Source organism: Hypanus sabinus, chromosome 1, assembly GCF_030144855.1.
Source record: "Hypanus sabinus isolate sHypSab1 chromosome 1, sHypSab1.hap1, whole genome shotgun sequence".
Taxonomy (NCBI): domain Eukaryota; kingdom Metazoa; phylum Chordata; class Chondrichthyes; order Myliobatiformes; family Dasyatidae; genus Hypanus; species Hypanus sabinus.
Window position 1 is genome coordinate 177,581,139 of NC_082706.1, and position 19,261 is coordinate 177,600,399.

Genomic DNA, 19,261 nt, shown 5'->3' on the forward strand with positions numbered 1-19,261 from the left:
AGAGAGCCGAGAAGGAGAGGGAGGCGGAGAAACAGAGGCAACATGACTTGGATATGGAGAAGTTAAGGAAAGAGCGAAGAGCTCAAGGGTCAGACCGAGAGGAGCGGTTTAATGTTAGTCGGGAGTTTAGGTTAGTACCTCTGTTCGAGGAAATGGATGTTGATAGTTATTTCTTGCATTTTGAAAAGGTGGCAGTGAATCAGAAGTGGCCCAAAGAGCAATGGGTGGCGCTGTTACAAAGTGTATTAAAAGGGAAGGCACAACGGGCTTACGTGGCATTGTCCATGGAGGAGGAAGAGTCAAAGAATTATGAGAAAGTAAAGGAAGCCATTCTTCGGACCTATGAATTGGTACCTGAAGCCTACAGACAAAAGTTCAGAAATTTAAAGAAAGGGGGGAATCAGACGTATACCGAGTTTGCCTTTGAGAAGGGGGTGCTCTTGGATCGTTGGTGTGCAGCAGAAATAGTGGAAGAAGAGTTTTGACATCTCAGGGAGTTAATTCTGATTGAGGAATTTAAAGGTTGTGTTTTGGAGGATATCTGGACGTATTTGAATGAAAAGCTGAATAAGTCCATCTCAGAATTTGCTAGGTTCGCAGATGAATATGCCCTAACCCACAAGACAAAGACAGATCAAGACTCGGCTATATATCTACACCGAAAGGACAAGGGACGCTCCTTTGATGCTAACAATGTGCACATTTTGGACAGGGAGGACTGATGGTTTGAAAGAGGGGTTCATCTTCTTTCCACCTTTGTCAAACTGGAAAACCCATCCCTGAACAGAGGGGGGTGGGGTACGACACCACCTATCAGCTACTTACAATGTAGTCGTAACATCTCTACCCTGGCATCTCCACAATATTTCACATCTCCATTCATGCAAAGATAAGACCAATGACCCACTTATTACCCCTATGACTCTTAATGACCCTCATGTGATTCCTACATCTTTAAAAAATTCACAGAGTTTATAAACCAGAAAACTACCCACCACGCAATCAGATCTGAAGAAGCCTCTCGGATGAGTGGCAAAATGTCTTCTAGACAACTCAGCAAGTCCAGTTGCCCTGATTTACTACTGCTTGATCGGCCACCTGATTGCTAGCTCAATAATTTATAATTACTGTCAAAATGGATACATGTGTTCCAAAGAACATGATTATGTTAAGCAGCAAAACGGGAACTACTGAAGGGACTCAGCGGTTCAAGAAATACCTGTGGAAAGAGAGGCATGTTCAACCTTTTGATGGAGACAGGTGTGAGAGAAAAAAAGGTGGAAGTGGAAGATAATGAATAGAGAGGGAGAGAGTGAGGGAGAGAGAGAGAAAGAAAAAATAAAGAAAGCAGATGGAGGAGTGGAGGGTGGGGATAGAGACAGAGTCTGCTTCCTTTATGTCAATGACACTAAGCAAAGGATAGGCAATCATTTTGCACTCTGCACAAAAACTACCCTGAACTCTCACTTGGATGCCATTTCATCTCCCTTTCACATTCCTATACTGGCATGTTTGTCCTTAATCTACCAGACACAAAACCACACACTCCACCTTATAGATGACAACTCATGGCATGAACCTTGAATTTTGAGCTTCAGGTAATCTCCACTACTACCTGGGTTTCTATCTCTCATCTAGTGATCCACCTAGATTTCCCTCAGCCCCTGCCACCCAGTCTCCATTTACACTGGACAACATGTTATTTGGAAGTGTTACTTGCTCCAATTTTTTTTTGTTTACAATAGACTGCTTGAAGGTGAGCACAATTTCAGACTACTTGTGTCAGGTAGGACTTTGGAAAAACAAGAAATTAACTTCTATCGAAGATAATGCATTTAATTGCATAACAGCGCTGATGCTTTGTGAAAGTTCGACTAAGCAAAAAATGTTTTGTTGATGATTTTCATCTGTACTCAGTCTGAGGCTTCTCACTTAAGTGTCCAACAATAATCAGCCAGCATTAATGGATTCCAGTTGCCCTCACACCTTTTCTCCATGACTTCAAAGACCTGGTGAAACCTTTCACCATAGTCATCACTGGCAGTGCCGAGATTTGCAGGGAAGAAGTCTAAATGGGAATGCAGAAAATGAATCTTTAGGTGACATGTTAAACTTCATGGCTTTGTATGTTTGAAGCATGTTTTGGTCCCCTAATCTGAGGAAGGACATTCTTGCCATAGAGGGAGTACAGAGAAGGTTCACCAGATTGATTCCTGGGCTGCAGGACTTTCATATGAAGAAAGGCTGGATCGACTAGGCTTATACTCACTGGAATTTAGAAGATTGAGGGGGGATCTTATTGAAACGTATAAAATTCTAAAGGGATTGGACAGGCTAGATGCAGGAAGATTGTTTCCGATGTTGGGGAAGTCCAGAATGAGGGGTCACAGTTTAAGGATAAAGGGGAAGCCTTTTTAGACCGAGATGAGGAAAAGCTTCTTCACACAGAGAGTGGTGAATCTGTGGAATTTTCTGCCACAGGAAACAGTTGAGGCCGGTTCATTGGCTATATTTAAGAGGAAGTTAGATATGGCCCTTGTGGCTAAAGGGATCAGGGGGTATGGAGAGAAAGCAGGTACAGGGTTCTGAGTTGGATGATCAGCCATGATCATACTGAATGGCAGTGCAGGCTTGAAGGGCTGAATGGCCTACTCCTGCACCTATTTTCTATGTTTCTATGTTGTGAACCAGCCACACATGGTCTGGTGCTCTGTAGATGCCACTAAAATGTTTAACAACATCCTTGAATGTTTTCTATGTGATTTTTCACCAGTCCCAATAGAAGTTATTTGAATTGCCTGCCATTACCTGTTTGAGTTATGGACCAAAAAAAATGCCTTCCTTAATTTTGGAATCATTTATTCTGACTTGAATTATGAATTGAAATTACATGAATAGGTGATTTTTTAAAAAACGGAGAAGCATAAGTCACATGTATTTGTATCACAATGGAATAAAGGGAATTACAGAGGCATGAGAAGGGAGCTTGCCCAGGTGGATTGGAAAAGGAGACAGTTGGGGTTGACAGCAGAGCTGCAGAAGTTTCAGGGAATAGTTCACAAGGTGCAGGATAGATGTGTCCCACAGAGGGAAAAGTTCTCAGATGGCACGGGTAGGCAACCATGGCAAACAAAAGACATTAAGGATGGCATAAAAGCCCAGCAAAGGGTATATAAGGTAGCACAAGTGAGTAAGAAGTTGGATGATTGGGAAACATTAAAATCCAACAAAAGGCAACTGAAAAAGCTATAAGAAGATGAAATACGAGGGCAAACTAGCCAATAATATAAAGCAGGATACCAAAAGTTTTTTCAATTATATAAAGAGTAAAAGGGAGGTGAGAATTAATATTAGACCACTGGAAAATGATGTTGGTGAGGTAGTAATGGGGGACAAAAAAATGGCAGATGAACTTCATGGATACTTTGCATCTGTCTTTACTGTAAAAGATACTAGCAGTGTGCCAGAGGTCCGTAAGTGTCAGGGAGCAGGAGTGAGGGCCATTGTTATTACAAAGAAAGAAGTGTTAGGCAAACTGAAAGGTCTTAAAGTGGATAAGTCACTGGACCAGATGGACTACATTCCAGAGTCCTGAGAGAGGTTGCTGAAGAGATAACGGATGCATTGGTCGTGATCTTTCAAGAATCACTTGATTCTGGCATGGTCACAGGAGACTGGAAGATTGCAGTGTCACTCCACTCTTTAAGAATGGAGGAAGACACGAGAGAGAAAATTATAGGCCAGTTAGCCGAACCTCACTGGTTGGGAAAGTGTTGGAGTCGATTATTAAGGATGAGGTTTTGGGGTACTTGGAGATGAATGATAAAATAAGTCAAAGTCAGAATGGTTTCTGTAAAGGGAAATCTTGCCTGACAAATCTATCAGAGTTCTTTGAAGAAATACAAGCAGGGTGGACAAAGGAGAGGCAGTGGGTGTTATTTACTTGGATTTTCAGAAGGCATTTGATAAGGTGCCACACATGTGGCTGCTTAACAAGATAAGATGTGTTACGGGAAGTATATTGGTATGGATAGAGGAATGGCTGACAGGCAAGAAGCAGCAAGTGGGAATGAAGGGGGCCTTTTCTGGTTGGCAGCAGGTAACTAGCGGTGTTCCTCAGGGGTCAGTATTGGGACTGCTACTTTTCACATTGTTTGTCAATGACTTAGATATTGAAATTGATGGCTTTGTGGCAGAGTCTGTGGATGATACAAAGATAGGTAGAGGGGCAGGTAGTGCTGAGGAAGCAATGCAGCAGGACTTAGACAAATTGGAAGAATGGGCAAAAATGTGGCAGATGGAACATAGTGTTGGGAAATGTATGATAATGCATTTTGGTAAAAGGAAAAATAGTGTGAACTATTATCTAAATGAGGAGAAGCTTCAAACATCAGAGGTGCAGAGGGCCTTAGGAGTCCTTGTGCAAGACTCCTGGAAGGTTAATTTACAGCTTGAGTCTGTGGTCAAGAAGGTAAATGCAATGTTGGTATTTATTTCAAGGGAAATAGAAAATAAAAGCAAGGAGATAATGCTGAGCCTTTGTAAGACACTAGTCAGACCACATTTAGAGCGTTGTCAACACTTTTATGCCCCATATCTCAGAAAGCATGTGTTGTCATTTGGGGAGAGTCCAGAGGAGGTTCACTAGGATGATTCTGGGAATGAAGGAGTTAATATATGAGGTGTATTTGGCAGCTTTGTGCCTGTAACCACTGGAATTTAGAAGAATGTGGGGGATCTCATTGAAATCTACCAAATGTTGAAAGGACTAGATAGGTTGGATGTGAGGAGGATGTTTCCTATGATGGAGGTATCCTGAACTAGAGGACAGAACCTCAAAATTAAGGGGCGATCCTTTAGAACAGATTCAAGGAGGAATTTTTTTGGCCAGAGAATAGTAAATCTGTGGAAAGCTCTGCCACAGACTGCAGTGGAGGCCAGGTCTGTGAGTATATTTAAGGCAGAAGTTGATTGTTTCCTGATCGCTCAGGGCATCAAAGGATATGGCAAGAAGGCCATATGGGGTTGAGTGGGATCTGGGATAAGCCATGATTGAATGGCAGAGCAGACTCGATGGGCTGAATGGCCTAATCCTGCTCCTATATCTTATGGTGCATGACAGGGAAATATCATGGTGATTTCCATGATCAGCGGCCCAAAACCCATACGATACACCTAAAATACACCTAAAAAGCAAAATCTCTGTTTTCCAGTTTAATTTATTAGCTTAACCTACTGGATCTTTTAAATCGAAGCAAGCGGTTGAGAATGAAGGAGTAAAGGCATCTTGGAGAGAAGGTTTTTTTAACTGCTCAAGGAAAGAGGCTGGACTGCACAGGCGCGTGACGTAGAGTGCCAAAGGTTTAAAAAAAGACCGCCATATACAGCTGGCAGTGGAGTGAACTGAGGCAGGGTGCGACGGATTTGGCTCAACAGGCTTCAGCGTGAACAGGCAGAGACAAGGGTGGGTTCCGGTAAGATTTGTTTTGTTCATTTAGTGTAGAGAGAATGCCAGGCAGGATGTGGGAATGCTCCTCTTGCAGGATGTGCGAAATCAGGGAGACCTCCGGTGTCCCAGACAACATCACCTGCAAGAAGTGCATCCAGCTGCAGCTCCTAACAAACCGTGTTAAGGAACTGGAGCGGGAGCTAGATGACGTCCAGATCATTCAGGAGAATGAGGAGTTTATAGATAGTAGCTTTAGGGAGGTAGTTACGCCAAAGGAGCAGCGTACAGGTAATTGGGTTACCGTCAGGAGAGGGAAGGGGAAAGGGCAGGCAGAGCAGGGTTCCCCTATGGCCATTCCCCTCAACAACAAGTATACCAATTTGGATACTGTTGGGGAGGGGATGACTTACCCTGGATAAGCTGCGGCAGCCGGATCTCTGGCATTGAGTCTGGTTCTGCAGTGCAGAAGGGAGGGGGGAAGAAGAGGAGAGTGGTAGTGATAGGGGATTCAATAGTTAGAGGAACAGACAGGAGGTTCTGTGGTCGTGATAGAAACTCCTGGATGGTTTGTTGCCTCCTGAGTGCCAGAGTCAGGGATGTCTCTGATTGCATGCACAGCATTCTGAAATGGGAGGGTGAGCAGCCAGATGTCATGGTACACGTCGGTACCAATGAAGTAGGAAGAAAGAGTGAGGAGGTTCTGAAGAGTGAATATAGAGAGCCTGGTAGGAAGTTAAAAAGCAGGACCTCGAGGATAGTAATCTCAGGATTGCTACCTGTGCCATGTGCCAGTGAGGGTGAGAGTAGGAGAGTAGGATGCTCTGGAGGATAAACACATGGCTGAGGAACTGGTAGGGGGCAGGGTTTCAGATTTCAGCATCATTGGGACCTCTTCTGGGGCAGGTGGGAACTGTTAAGCAGTCTCATGGAACTGTACCTCCATTAATTGCAGGACTCTGCAGAGAGTGGTGCGGACAGCCCAGCACATCTGTAGATGTGAACATACTACTATTCAGGACACTTACAAAGACAGGTGTGTAAAAAGGGCCTGAAGGATCATTGGGGCCCTAAGTCACCCCAACCATGAACTGTTCCAGCTGCTACCATCTGGGAAATGGTACCACAGCACTAAAGCCAGGACCAACAGGCTCCAGGACAGCTTCTTCCACCAGGCCATCAGGCTGACTAATTCACACTGACACAATTGTATCAAAATCGAAGCTGGGTTTTTATTGAGTTCTTACCACAGCTTCAGAAGCCTTATGATTTCACTGGTGCCTTGAACATCAACTCCGGACACTCCAGAAAGCTAAAATGCCAGGTGAGTCTGGTCAATTCGCATGACCAAATCTGAGACTGTAAAAACTGCCATTTTGAAAGAGAGTCTGAGTTCAGGAAACTGCACCACACCTTCAGTCCCAATAATTCCAATAGAATTGGGAACCTTTGTAAATGATTTGCAAAACTAACAATGAAAGAAAAAAAAATCTTAAATGTCTTGAATCATTTTTTGTATCTCAGGGTTCAAAGTAAATTTTTTATCCAAGTTCATATATGTCACCATATGCAACCCTGAGGTTCATTTTCTTGTGGGCATATTGATAAATCTATAATAGAATAATAACCATAATAGAATCTATGAAAGATCATACCAACCAGTGTGCAGAATAAGCAGTATGGACTGGTCCATATCCACTACTTTTAGTAGATTGTCCATTCAAGGGCTTTGGTGTTTCCATACCAGGCTGTGATGCATCTAGTCAATATACTCTCCAAAACACATCTATAGAAATGTGTCACGGTTTTAGATGTCATGCTGAATCTTCGCAAACTCTTAAGGAAATAAACATGCTTTCTTCATAATTGTACTTATGTGCTGGGTCCAGGACAAGTCCTCTGAAATGATAACACTGAGCAATTTCAAGTTGTTGACCATCCCTACCTCTGATATTCTGAAGTGCACTGGTTCATGGACCTCTGGTTTCTTCCTCCTGAAGTCATAGCTGACATCAAATAAGAGGTTGTTGTTGTGATCGAAACCAATTGAGGGGACTACCAGAGGGGCAATTGAGTTCTCCAGATGATCTAGGAGAATGCTATGGTTAATTGTGTAAAGGCAGCATTTGGATCTAGGAGAATTAGACTGAGACCCTGGTGGCATCACCTTAGGTCACTGACAGTCTCCGTGATTTGCTCGAAAACCGACGTACACTTTTCGAGAATATTATTCTCATTCGGAAAGCTGTTAAGTGAATTGAAAATGACTTTCTCAAGAATCTTGCCTAGGAATGGAATATTTGAAATTGACCTGGAGTTAGCTAGTTGGGATTTGACAGTATCTGGAAAAACTTCAGTATCAAAGGATGCGTCAATATTTTTTTTCTAACAAAATTGAAAACCATATTAAAAGAGTCCTTAAAAATGTAGTAGGGATAGGGTCAAGAGAACAAGTAGACAGTTTATTCTTTGTTACTATCTTACAGAGTTCTGAATCGGAAATACTTGAAAATCTTGAGATGGTTGGCATCATTTCTGAGCTTTGCTATAGATGTTACCAGTGTCTGTGGTTACATTCTCACTAATGGAAAGAATTTTGTTGATGAAGAATATTACAAATTCCTCCCATTTTCTGGCAGATGCTAGACTGAGGACGTTATAAGTTGAGGCAGGGTCCAACAGACATTTTGTAGATAAGATCAATATTCTTGAATCACTGCTATACTCTGTAATAATCTTGAAAAAAATGGTTCTTCTTGTAAACTGTATTGCAGCATTAAAGGAGGCTAGTTTTTACTAGAAAATATTATAGTGGGGTTTGAGTCCAGTTTCCCTCCATTTTCTCTCTGCATAATCTCTTGAGTTCACAAGCAGAATTGTTTGACCGTGGTGATGTTTTGCTAAGTGATTTATTTTTAACCATAAATGGGTATTTGTGTTCGATATATTTGTCAAGTTATCGTTAAAACAATCAACCATTTCATTTACTGGGAAGGTTAGGTCACATGGGTCAGATAAACTAGCCAGATCACCTTTGCCCCCTTTGACCCACACATCAGTGAGTTCTGCGTCTGCCATGATGCTGAGCTTTTCTTCTGTCACCACTGTCTCCAAGCCCACTTCCTCGGCAAGAATTCGTCACCCCGCACTGATGATCCCTTCTCCCACCTCCAACCCTCCTCCTCTTCTTGGACACCGTGCATTGGTTGTCTGCCTGCCCTGGATCTTTTCATCTCAAATTGTTGACAAGACATCAATCAGCTCAACTTCAGCACTCCTCTCTCCTCCTCAAACCTTACCCCCTCTGAAAGCGCTACCCTCCGTTCTCTCTGCACCAATCCCAACCTTACCATCAAACTCACAGACAAAGGGGGTGCTGTTGCAGTGAGGTAGGCTGACCTCTACCTTGCTGAGGCCAAACAGCAACTCTCAGACATCTTCTCTTACCTACTCCTTGAAGAGGACTTCACTCTGGACCATCAAAAAACTGCCTCCAAAACCATAATTGTCTCCCTTGGTCTGTCCCTTCCCACCTACAACAGCAACTATTCTAATGCTCTCAATCGCCTAACTTTCAACTCCCTGGCCCTGACTGCCTGACTTACCAAGGATGTCCAGTCCCTATACACCTGATCCCCCATCAAGAAAACCTTAAAACTCTCTACTTCTTTCTCAATAAAAGAACCAGCCAGTTCCCCTCCACCACCACCCTCCTCCATTTAGTGGAACTGGTCCTCACCCTCAACAGTTTCTCCTTCGGCTCCTCCTACTCTCTCCAGACTCAAGGGGTATCCTTGGGCACCTGCAGAGGGCCCAGCTGTGCCTGCCTTTTTGCTGGCTAGGTAGAACAGTCCATATTCCAAGCCTTCCCTAGTAATGCTCCCCAAATCTTCCTCCACTGCATTGACAACTGCATTGGTGCTGCTTCCTGCACCCATGCTGAGCTCGTCAATTTCATCAACTCTACCTCCAACTTCCTCTCTGCCCTTAAATTCACTTGGTCCATTTCTGACATCTCCCCCCACCCCTTTTCTTGATCTCTCTGACTCCACCTCTGAAAACAAATTGTTGACAGACATCTTTATAAACCCACCGATTCCCACGGTTATTTTGACTGTGCCTCTTCTACTGTAAAAATGCTGTCCTCTTTTCTTAGTTCCTTCCTCTCTGCCACATCTATTTCCAGGGTGAGGTTTTCCTTTCCAGGACTTCAGCTATGTCCTCCTTCATCAAAGAACAGGATTCCCTTTCTCCAGCACTGATGCTGCCCGCACCCACATCTCCTCCATTTCCTGTACATCTGCACTCACCCCATATTTGCACTTGTCCTTATCTACCAGCACGAGCCACCGCATCCAACAAGTCATTTTCTGAAACTTTTGCCATCTCCAGTGGGATCTGACCACCAAGCACATCTTCACCTCCCCCTTCCCACTTTCTTCAGGGATCGCTGCCTCTGTGATTCCCTTGTCCATTCACTCCTCCCCACTAACCTCCCTCCAGTCACTTACCCCTGCAAGCAGCAGAAATGCTACACCTGCCCATTCACCTCCTCCCTCACCTCCATTCAGGGACTCAAATAGTCCTTCCAGTTGAGGCAGCACTTCACCTGCTAATCTGCTGGGGTCATCTATTGTGTCCAGTGCTCCCTACGTGGCCTCCTCTACGTTGGTGAGACGCATCGTAAATTGGGGGACCGCTTCATCAAGCACCTCTGCTCCATCCAAAAGCAGAACTTCCCAGTGGTGGTGACATCTTAATTCTGATTCTCATCCCATTCTGTCATATTAGTCCATGGCTCCTCTTGTGCTGCATTGAGGCCGCCTTCTGGGTGGAGGACCGACACCTTGTATTTCATCTGTGTAGCCACCAACCTGATGGCATGAACATTGATGTCTCCTTCCAACAAAAAAAATCCTTCCCCTCCCCCCTCTCTAGCCTCTTATTTCTTCTCAACTGCCTGTTACCCCACCCCCGGTGCCCCATCTCCTATGGTCTACTCTCTTCTCCTATCAGATTCCTTCCTCTCCACCCCTTACCTTTCCTACCCACATAGCTTCACCTGTTACTTTCCAGCTCGTCTCCTTCCCCTCCACCACCTCTTTATTCTGGCATTTTCCTCCTTCGGGACTGAAGAAGCATCTCAGCCCGAAACGTTCATTGCCATGGATGCTGCCCGACCTGCTGAGTTCCTCTAGTATTTTGCGTGTGTTGCTTCAGAGAAGTTAAGTAGCGTTGCAAAAACAAGAAAAGGCTTTTTAACTGTAATTTCTTGGGTGGTCTTGGTTGTAGGCAGGACAGCATCAAATAATGATAAAAAATAATGGTATCAGACAGAGAGATATTGAGTAACAGAGTCATAACCCAAAGATTTTTACTCCCTCATGTTGGAGATGGATGTAAGATTTTAAATTCAATAATATTTAACCCTTTTTTGATTCCTAAGTCAGTGTATTTCCAAATCGATGGGTGAGCTCAGTGATATGCTGATTAAGATCTAGGCTGCCTAGTCAGTTCATGAGTTCAAAGACTTTGCACTTGAATGATCATTAATATGAGTATTGAAATTGCCAGCAATGACAATTCTGTCATGGTTCAATATAATAGAAGCTAAGAATTCTGAGAGAAAACAGGCATTGGATTTTTTTCAGTCTTAATAGTTTTTTTTAATATATTCTGTTTTTTTCACCCGATCTTTCTTGGTTTTGTTTGTGCAGGGAGAATTATTTGGGGGTTGATAAGCCTGTCCCATTTTGTTCAGGGGTTTTTTATGCGGGAGGAGGGACTTGGGGTTTGATGTGCCTGTTCTGTTTTTGTTTGTTTTTTGTGTGGGGAAAGGGATTTGGGGGTTGATTATCGTGCTGTTGTTCTTTTCTTTCTTGGTTTCATGGCTACCTGGAGAAGAAGAATTTCACTTGTACACTTTGAAAATAAATGAACCTTTGAACCTTTGACTTTGGAGGGCATAAATGAAAATGCAAAGGACATGATCTGCACCACAAATTTTAAACTGCATTTACCTCAAAAACTGAACAATTGTTGAGAGAAAATGCTTGTTGAACATGGGCAAGCCCACCACCTCAGCCACTGGGCCTTAGTACACTGAAACTGTCATAGTCAGGGGGATACAGATGGTACAAGTTTAATGGTGGTTAAGTCCCTAGGACTTGATGATGGGTGGTGAGTGAGGAGATTTGCTGGGGCCTTATTTTTTTTTATCACTTGCGGAGGACTATTTCAAGAGTGAAGGAACAATTCTGAGTGAGGTTGGAGGCAACATTAGATGCACTACAACTCTGGCAGGGTTTATTACTTCCTACAAAGTGAAACTCAATAGCATGAACGGCAGCGATGCTTCACTACCAGATGAGCTCAAAATCTTCTATGCACGCTTTGAAAGGGAGAGTATAACTACAGCTGTGCAGACCCCTGCTGTACCCGGTGACCCCGTGATCTCTGTCTGGGAGGCCAATGTTAGGCTGTCTTTAAGGAGGGTGAACCCTCGCAAGGCAGCAGGACCTGATGGAGCCTTTTCAGGTAAGGCTCTGAAAACTTGTGCCAACCAATTGGTAGGAGTATTCAAGAGCATTTTCAAACTTTCACTGCTACGGTTGTAAGTTCCCATTGCCTCAAAAAAGCAACAATTATAGCAGTGCCTAAGAAGAGCAGTGTGAGCCATCTCAACAACGATCACCCAATAACACTCACAACCTTTGAGAGGTTGGTCATGGCTAGAAGGGACTCCTGCCCCAGTGAGGACCTGAACCCACTGCAATTTGCCTATCATCTCAATAGGACTACAACAGATGCGATCTCAATGACTCTTCACACAGCCTTAGATCACCTAGCCAATACAAATACCTATATCAGGATGCTGTTCGTTGACTGTAGCACTGTATTTAACATGATCAATCCCACAGTCCTGATCCATAAGCTACTTGACCTGGGCCTCTATACCTCCCTCTGCAATTGGATCCTCGACTTCCTAACTGAAAGACCACAATCTGTGTGGATTGGTATTAATAACTACTCTCAATGACAATCAACACTGGCGCACCTCAGGTGCTTAGCCCACTTCTCTACTCTCTCTATACCCATGACTGTGTGGTGAGGCACAGCTCAAAAGCCATCAAAAATTTGCTAATGATACAACCATTGTTGGTTGACTCTCGGGTGGAGATGAGAGGGCGTACAGAAGCGAGATAAGCCAACTAGTTGAGTAGTGTCGCAGCAACAGCTTTGCACTCAGTTAGCTGAAGTCCATAAAGGGTAGGATGAGGAAACACAAACCAATCCTCATAGAGTGATCAGAGGTGGAGAAAGTGAGCAATTTCAAATTCCTGGGTGTCAAGATCTCTAAGGATCTAACCTGGTCCCAATATATCGGTGCAGCTATAAACAAGGCCAGATTTGGTTTGTCACCTAAAACACTCAAACTTCTATAGATGTACCATGGAGAGCATTCTGACAGGCTGCATCACCATATGGAGAGCTACTACACATGATCAAGAAAAGCTACAGAAAGATAAAATTAGTCAGCTCCATCTTGGGTTCTAGCCTCCGTAATATCAAAGACATCTTCAAGGAGCAGTGCCTCAGAAAGGCAGCATCCATTATTAAGACCCCCACACACCCAGGACATGCCCCCTTCCTATTGTTACTGTTGGGCAGGAGGTACAGAAGCCTGAAGCGATTCACAAACAGCTTCTTCCCTTCTAACGTCCATTTCCTAAATGGATGTTGAAGCCATGAACACTACCTCACTTTTTTATTATGTCCATTTTTGCTTTATTTTAATTTACCTATTTAATACTTACTGTAATTGATTTACTTATTTTTTCTATAAATAAGTAAATTAATAATGGTGCAATTATTATACTGCTGTCGCTGTTAACAAATTTCACGACATATGCCAGTGATATTAAACCTGATTCTGATTCCGGTCACAGGTGAGGTGCCTGAAGGCTGGAAGACAACAAATATGGTGCACTTATTCAAGAAGGACTGCATGAAGAAGGGAGTTAATTACAAGAGTGTGTGTCTGACATCAGTCATAGCTAATTAAAATCTGAGAGGCAGGATTAAGTTACACTTGAAAAGGCAGGGATTATTCAAAGATAGTCAGTTTATTACCCCTATTATTAACAGAGTAATTTCATTTAATTGTTCAAAGAGGTACAAAATGTACTGATGAGTGCAGCATGGTTAATATGTCTACATTTCAGTGAGGCCTTGATAAGGCAAACTTGAGAGATTGATCTAAATTGTTAGAGCTTGTGGCAAGTTGGATCCAAATTCAGTTTGGTAATAGGAGGCAGAGGGCATGTGGAAAAATGGTGATATTGCAAAGAATGAGGAGCCTTGGGATACAGGGTGATATTGAGCAGATAGTCAGATGAGCAGACCAATGGCAGTTGGGATCTAACCCTGATAAATGCAATATGTAACACTTTGGGAGTACTTTTATGAGCAGGACAACAGGTGCATAGCAATACTGCCAACAGCAAATGCTCTTCATGGCCACACACCACCCTGATTTGGAAATGTGGCTCTTTTCTTTCATCATTGCAAACAGAAACTTTAGTTCAAGAAGTTTCTCAACACTATCTCAAGGATAATTAGAGAACTGCATTAAATTCTCTTTCTTTTTCAATCTTTTTATTGGTTTTAAAAAAGTGTGTAGACAAACAGGAAGAGAATACCTCTGGTATATATGTCAATAGCAGTACATACAATAAACAATATAAATAAAATATTGTAAAATAAACAATATCAGAATCACACAGTGTTGATCTACAAAGCATAAATTTGATAAGGAATGTATAATTCTCCTCTTATCAATTTATGAAGAAAGGAAGGACTATTAGAAAGTTTTATATAAAAGAGAAAAAAAACACTATTCTAAACAGAAAAAAAAAGGACTGGGCAGTCCGTCCTGAGAGAAAAACCAAGAGAAGAGATGAAATCCAAGGTTCTGAAAAAATAGCTGGAAGAGAATCCGTACAAAAATCAGATCATATGAAAATATTGAATAAAAGGTCACCAGATTTCTTCAAATTTAAAGGATGTATTCAATGTCCGACCTCTTATTATCTCTAGACTTAAACAGGACATGATAGAGGAACGCCAATAAAAGGCGGTAGGAGGGTTAGGGTCCTTCCATTTAAGTAAAATGGCATTCCTAGCCAATAAGGTTGAAAAGGCCACATCCGCTGAGTGGAAGCAGGAATATTTCTGCTCTCTAAGTTTGGTAGACAAGACCTTAATCCTATTATTAAACATACATTAAGAATTTGGTTTCAGTTCCGCAGATTTTTTGAATTAAATAATTTTGCCCTTTCTAGTAAAATATACCATAAATATTTTTTTAAACCATCAATTTTAGATCAGGTGTTTTAAATTTGGAAGACCAAAGGAATAATAATTTTTTTGGATTTGTTTATAGGGGATTGTTTAATGTCTTTTACTCAGCTAGTGGATAAATTTGATTTATCCAATGTACACTTTTTAGATATTTACAAATTAGGAATTTTTTACGTACTGTACTTTGCTCCCAAATTATCCCTCCAATACCAACTGGAATTTCAAGAGTTACTTTCAGATAATCAATTAAGTAAAATTTTTCATCTGGTAAATACTTCATCTATTTGGGCCCGTCATTCCTTGATACAGTTCAGGGTAGTGCATCGGGCACGTATGTCAAAGGATAAATTAGCCCGTACTTTTCCCAATATTAATCCTATTTGTGATAGACGTAATACTCAGGTGGCCACTTTAACTCACATGTTTTGGTCTTGCATGAAGTTGCAGAATTTTTGGAAAGATGTTTTTAAAACCTTATCAAAAGTGCTGGATCTGGATTTACAACCAAACTTACTTATATTAAATTCTAACCTGTAAATGAAGAAAAATTGATGTTGGCAGTTAGACATCCTGTTAATCTCACTAACTACCATACAGAAAGCAGGAAAATGATAACGCAGCCTTTTCGTTAAATAAGACAGGATCTTATTTTTCTTTGTATTTCTTGATTTTCCTGCCCTGCAGCCCCATGAATTTGTAAAGATGTTCTCGATTTACAACTCTCTTGGCTGAGACGATTGAAAGATATAGATATACCGCCACCAGCTGTTGGCTTAATGTAACTACCTTGTAGGCTCGCTGCAACGGCTCGCATTTAATAACACCTTTAACCCAGCAAAACATCTTAGTTATTTACAACAGCACAAACAAAAAGTAATTATTACTTTATTGCAACAGAAGATATTGGGTTGAGGACCTAAAGTTTGGTCAGAGAACTCAGCCTTTTCTCCTTGGAGCGATGAGGGATGAGAGGTGACCTGATAGAGCTGTATAAGATTATGAGAGGCATTGATCGTGTGGATGGATAGTCAGAGGCTTTTTTTCCCAGGGCTGAAATGGTTGCCAAAGAGGACACAGGTTTAAGGTGCTGGGGAGTAGGAGATGTCAGGGGTAAGTTTTTTACTCAGAGTGGTGAGTGCGGCTGCCGGATACGATAGGGTCTTTTAAGAGGCATTTAGATAGGTATATGGAGCTTAGTAAAATAGAGGGCTATAGCAAAGCCTAATAATTTCTAAGATAGGGACGTGTTCGGCACCACTTTGTGGGCCGAAGGGCCTGTATTGTGCTGTAGGTTTTCTATGTTTCTCACTAGGTATTACGAAGCAACGTCAAGGACTGACAATAGTAGACAACCATGTATTTGTGGAGGGATGTTCTGACTTCCCTCCACATTAATAACGTAGAGTTATTATTAGTAACATTAATAAAGTACAGTACAGAATAATAACATTAATAACGTAGAGTTCCAGGTTCATACGCCCCCATTTCACTCTTTGGAAGAGCAAATCAACGGCAGAGTCACTTCCACTACATCTTTATGGAGATCAGGGTCTCCTCGATTCTTTGCTCCGGATTACAGCAAAGGAAGGTGAGATGTGCGTTGCCCACATTCCATTCCGATCCTTCACAGGAATACCCTCGGCGGAGTCATAGAACACTACGGCACAGAAGCAGGCCCTTCGGCCCATCTACTCCGTGCTGAACTATTAATTTGCAACACGAGTGAATCTGCAACTGCTGGAAATAAATAAAAAACACAAAATGCTGGCAGAACTCAGCAGGCCAGACAGCATCTATGGGAGGAGGTAGTGACGACGTTTCGGGCCGAAATCCTTAATCAGGAGTCTTAATTATTAATTATTAAGTATTAATTTGTCTAGTTCCATCGACTTGCACCTGGACCATATTCAAATCTCTATACCCTTCCATCCATATACCTATCAAAATTTCTCTTAAATGTTCAAAATAGAACGCAGCCACCCTTTCGCTCACAGCTCTTTTCACCCTCTGAGTTCCACATCCCCCGGTCTACTCTCCTCTCCTATCAGATTCCTTCTTCTCCAGCCCTTTATCTCTCCCACCTACCTGGCTTCACCTATCACCTTCTAGCTAGTTCTCCTTACTCTCCCACCACTTTTTAATTCTGGCATCTGCTCCTTTCCTTTCCTGAAGAAGGGTCTCGTCCCGAAGCGAGTATTTCCCTGGATGCTGCCTGACCAGCTCCTCCAGCATTCTGGGAGTATTACTCTAGCTTTCCAGCTTAACCTATTACATCTAGTTCTAGAAGTTATTTGCAAGAACACCTTCGGAGACCTGATTATGATTCGCTTTTAACGCAATAATTTGAATTCACGTTTCACTTGGCAGAACTGTCAACACTTCCAGTGACCTTTTCCTGTTCATGTTCCCATTGGTCAATCGGAAGGAGCATTGGGCCAATGAGAAACGGGAGGAAACACGCAAGCGGAAGCAATCGTTTCACCCGTGCAGGCTCGCCTTGTGCAGCGTGGGTGAGGATGGCGACGGTGGTGGAGGATGTCCTGGCAGACGTGGAGCGGGCCGAGGCCGAGTGCCTCAAGAGTATCAGCGTCGAGAAGGAGCTGGAGCTCGAGTTCGATCTGGGGAACCTGGCGGCTTTCGATGTGAACGCCCCAAACGTCCGCGACTTCCGACTCCACCCCGAGCAGTTCCTGCGCTCCCTGGCCCGCGACAACACGCAGCTGCTGGTCAACGCCGTCTGGAAGTTGCCCACCGAGCGGGTACAGGACGTGACCGTGGCCAAGCTGCCCCAGGGCACCACGCGTATCCCCCGCGAGAAAGCTGTGCCCAAGCCCCGGCCGCGCACCCGCTGGGAGGAGTTCGCCAGACTCAAGGGCATCCGAAAGAAGAAGAAAACTAACTTGGTCTGGGACGAGGAGAAGAAAGATTGGCGGCGACGCTGGGGCTACAAGAGAGTCAACGATGAAACCAAAGACTGGGTCATTGAGGTGCCTGAGACAGCAGATCCCAATGAAGATCAGTTTGCAAAACGTGCCGTAGCTAAAAAAGAGAGAGTGGCGAAGAACGAACTGAATAGGCTGCGTAATATCGCAAGATCTCAGAAGATTACAGTACCGACCATGGGACTCGTCCCAACCGGTCAGCCCAGTAAGAGTGACCTAAGCAAAGCTATTCACGTGGCGAGGACCTCCACAGCTTCAGTTGGCAAGTTTCAAGATAAATTACCCAAGGAAAAGGAGTTGAAGAATAAAGCCAAGAAGAGGAAATTCCAGCCCCTGTTTGGAGATTTTTCTGCAGAGAAACAGAGCCAACTAGAACTTTTAAAAATTATGGCCAGCAAGAAACCAAAACTAGACCTCACAAAAGCTGTAAATAAGCAGCTTCGTGAAGATGAGCAAGAGCAGGCAGCAAAACGAAAGAGAGTAGGGTCAAAAGGCAGGAAAGGACATAAAAACCATCATCGAAAAGATGGAAAACACCAACATCGAAAATCTGCTAGTAAGAGAGGAAGGGGTAAATGAACATTGTGAATGGAACGCTTGGTATTGTACTTTCTGACTTAAAGTAACTGCAGTCTTGCTATGGAAATATCGAGTCCATAACAAGACAGCTTTAATATGGTTCATATTTAAAATAAGCTGAACTATAGTTTTTATTTGGTGAGAACAATGAATTTAAAGTACTAAATAAGTCACAATTTTAGCTAAAGAAGCAGCTAAGTGGTTTTATATTGTATTAAACGAAAACAAAGTTTGAATAAAATGTCCTTCCCCACCAGTATTTGTTGTGCTCATTCTACTTCAAAATGACCAAGGTGAGTGTTGTTCAAAATGTCACTTACTTTATTTATTTATTGTGACGTGGTGCGGAATAGGGCCTTCGAGCCACACTGCCCAGCAGATTTAATCTTAGCTTAATCATGGGACAATTTACAGTGACCTATTAACCCAGCAACCACTACGTCTTTAGACTGTGAGAAGAAACCCATGCGGTCACAGGGAGAACGTACAAACTCGTTAGAAGCAGCAACAGGAATTGAACCCTGGTCCCTGTGTGATTTGCTAACTGGTTTTGCTCTCAATTTGATTACTTGAATGATTGTAAATAAAACTTCAAGATCTGATCTAGATAAAAATGCAAATATGCCTTTCCTATTTCTTAACGGTTTCCAGATATTATCTGGTCTTGTTTATATGCTTGACTCAAAATCATCCTAGAATGCATAGATAACCACTGGCTTCTTTATTTAAAACTAATTTTAAATACCTCCCTTCCCCCCCCCCCCCCACCCCGTCCTGTGCATCTACTGAGCGTAATATAATTGCCTTTCCCAGCACACAAGGTGGCACTTTCAAGGCTACTCCTCCATCATGTCTAAAAATAATATGCCTTCATTTGGTCCTAATGAAACTGACATAGTGGCCCAATGTTTGCTGATAATGATCTTAAGAT

General features: G+C 42.8%; 1 protein-coding gene across 1 annotated transcript; it reads left to right on the forward strand.

Annotated features, from left to right (window-relative positions):
- The first annotated feature begins 17,278 nt into the window (after window positions 1–17,278).
- rrs1 (ribosome biogenesis regulator 1 homolog) lies at window positions 17,279–18,586 on the forward strand. Its single transcript, XM_059953031.1, has one exon. The coding sequence runs from the start codon at window positions 17,326–17,328 to the stop codon at window positions 18,328–18,330; it is 1,005 nt and encodes a 334-aa protein (XP_059809014.1). The 5' UTR covers window positions 17,279–17,325; the 3' UTR covers window positions 18,331–18,586.
- The last annotated feature ends 675 nt before the right edge of the window (window positions 18,587–19,261 follow it).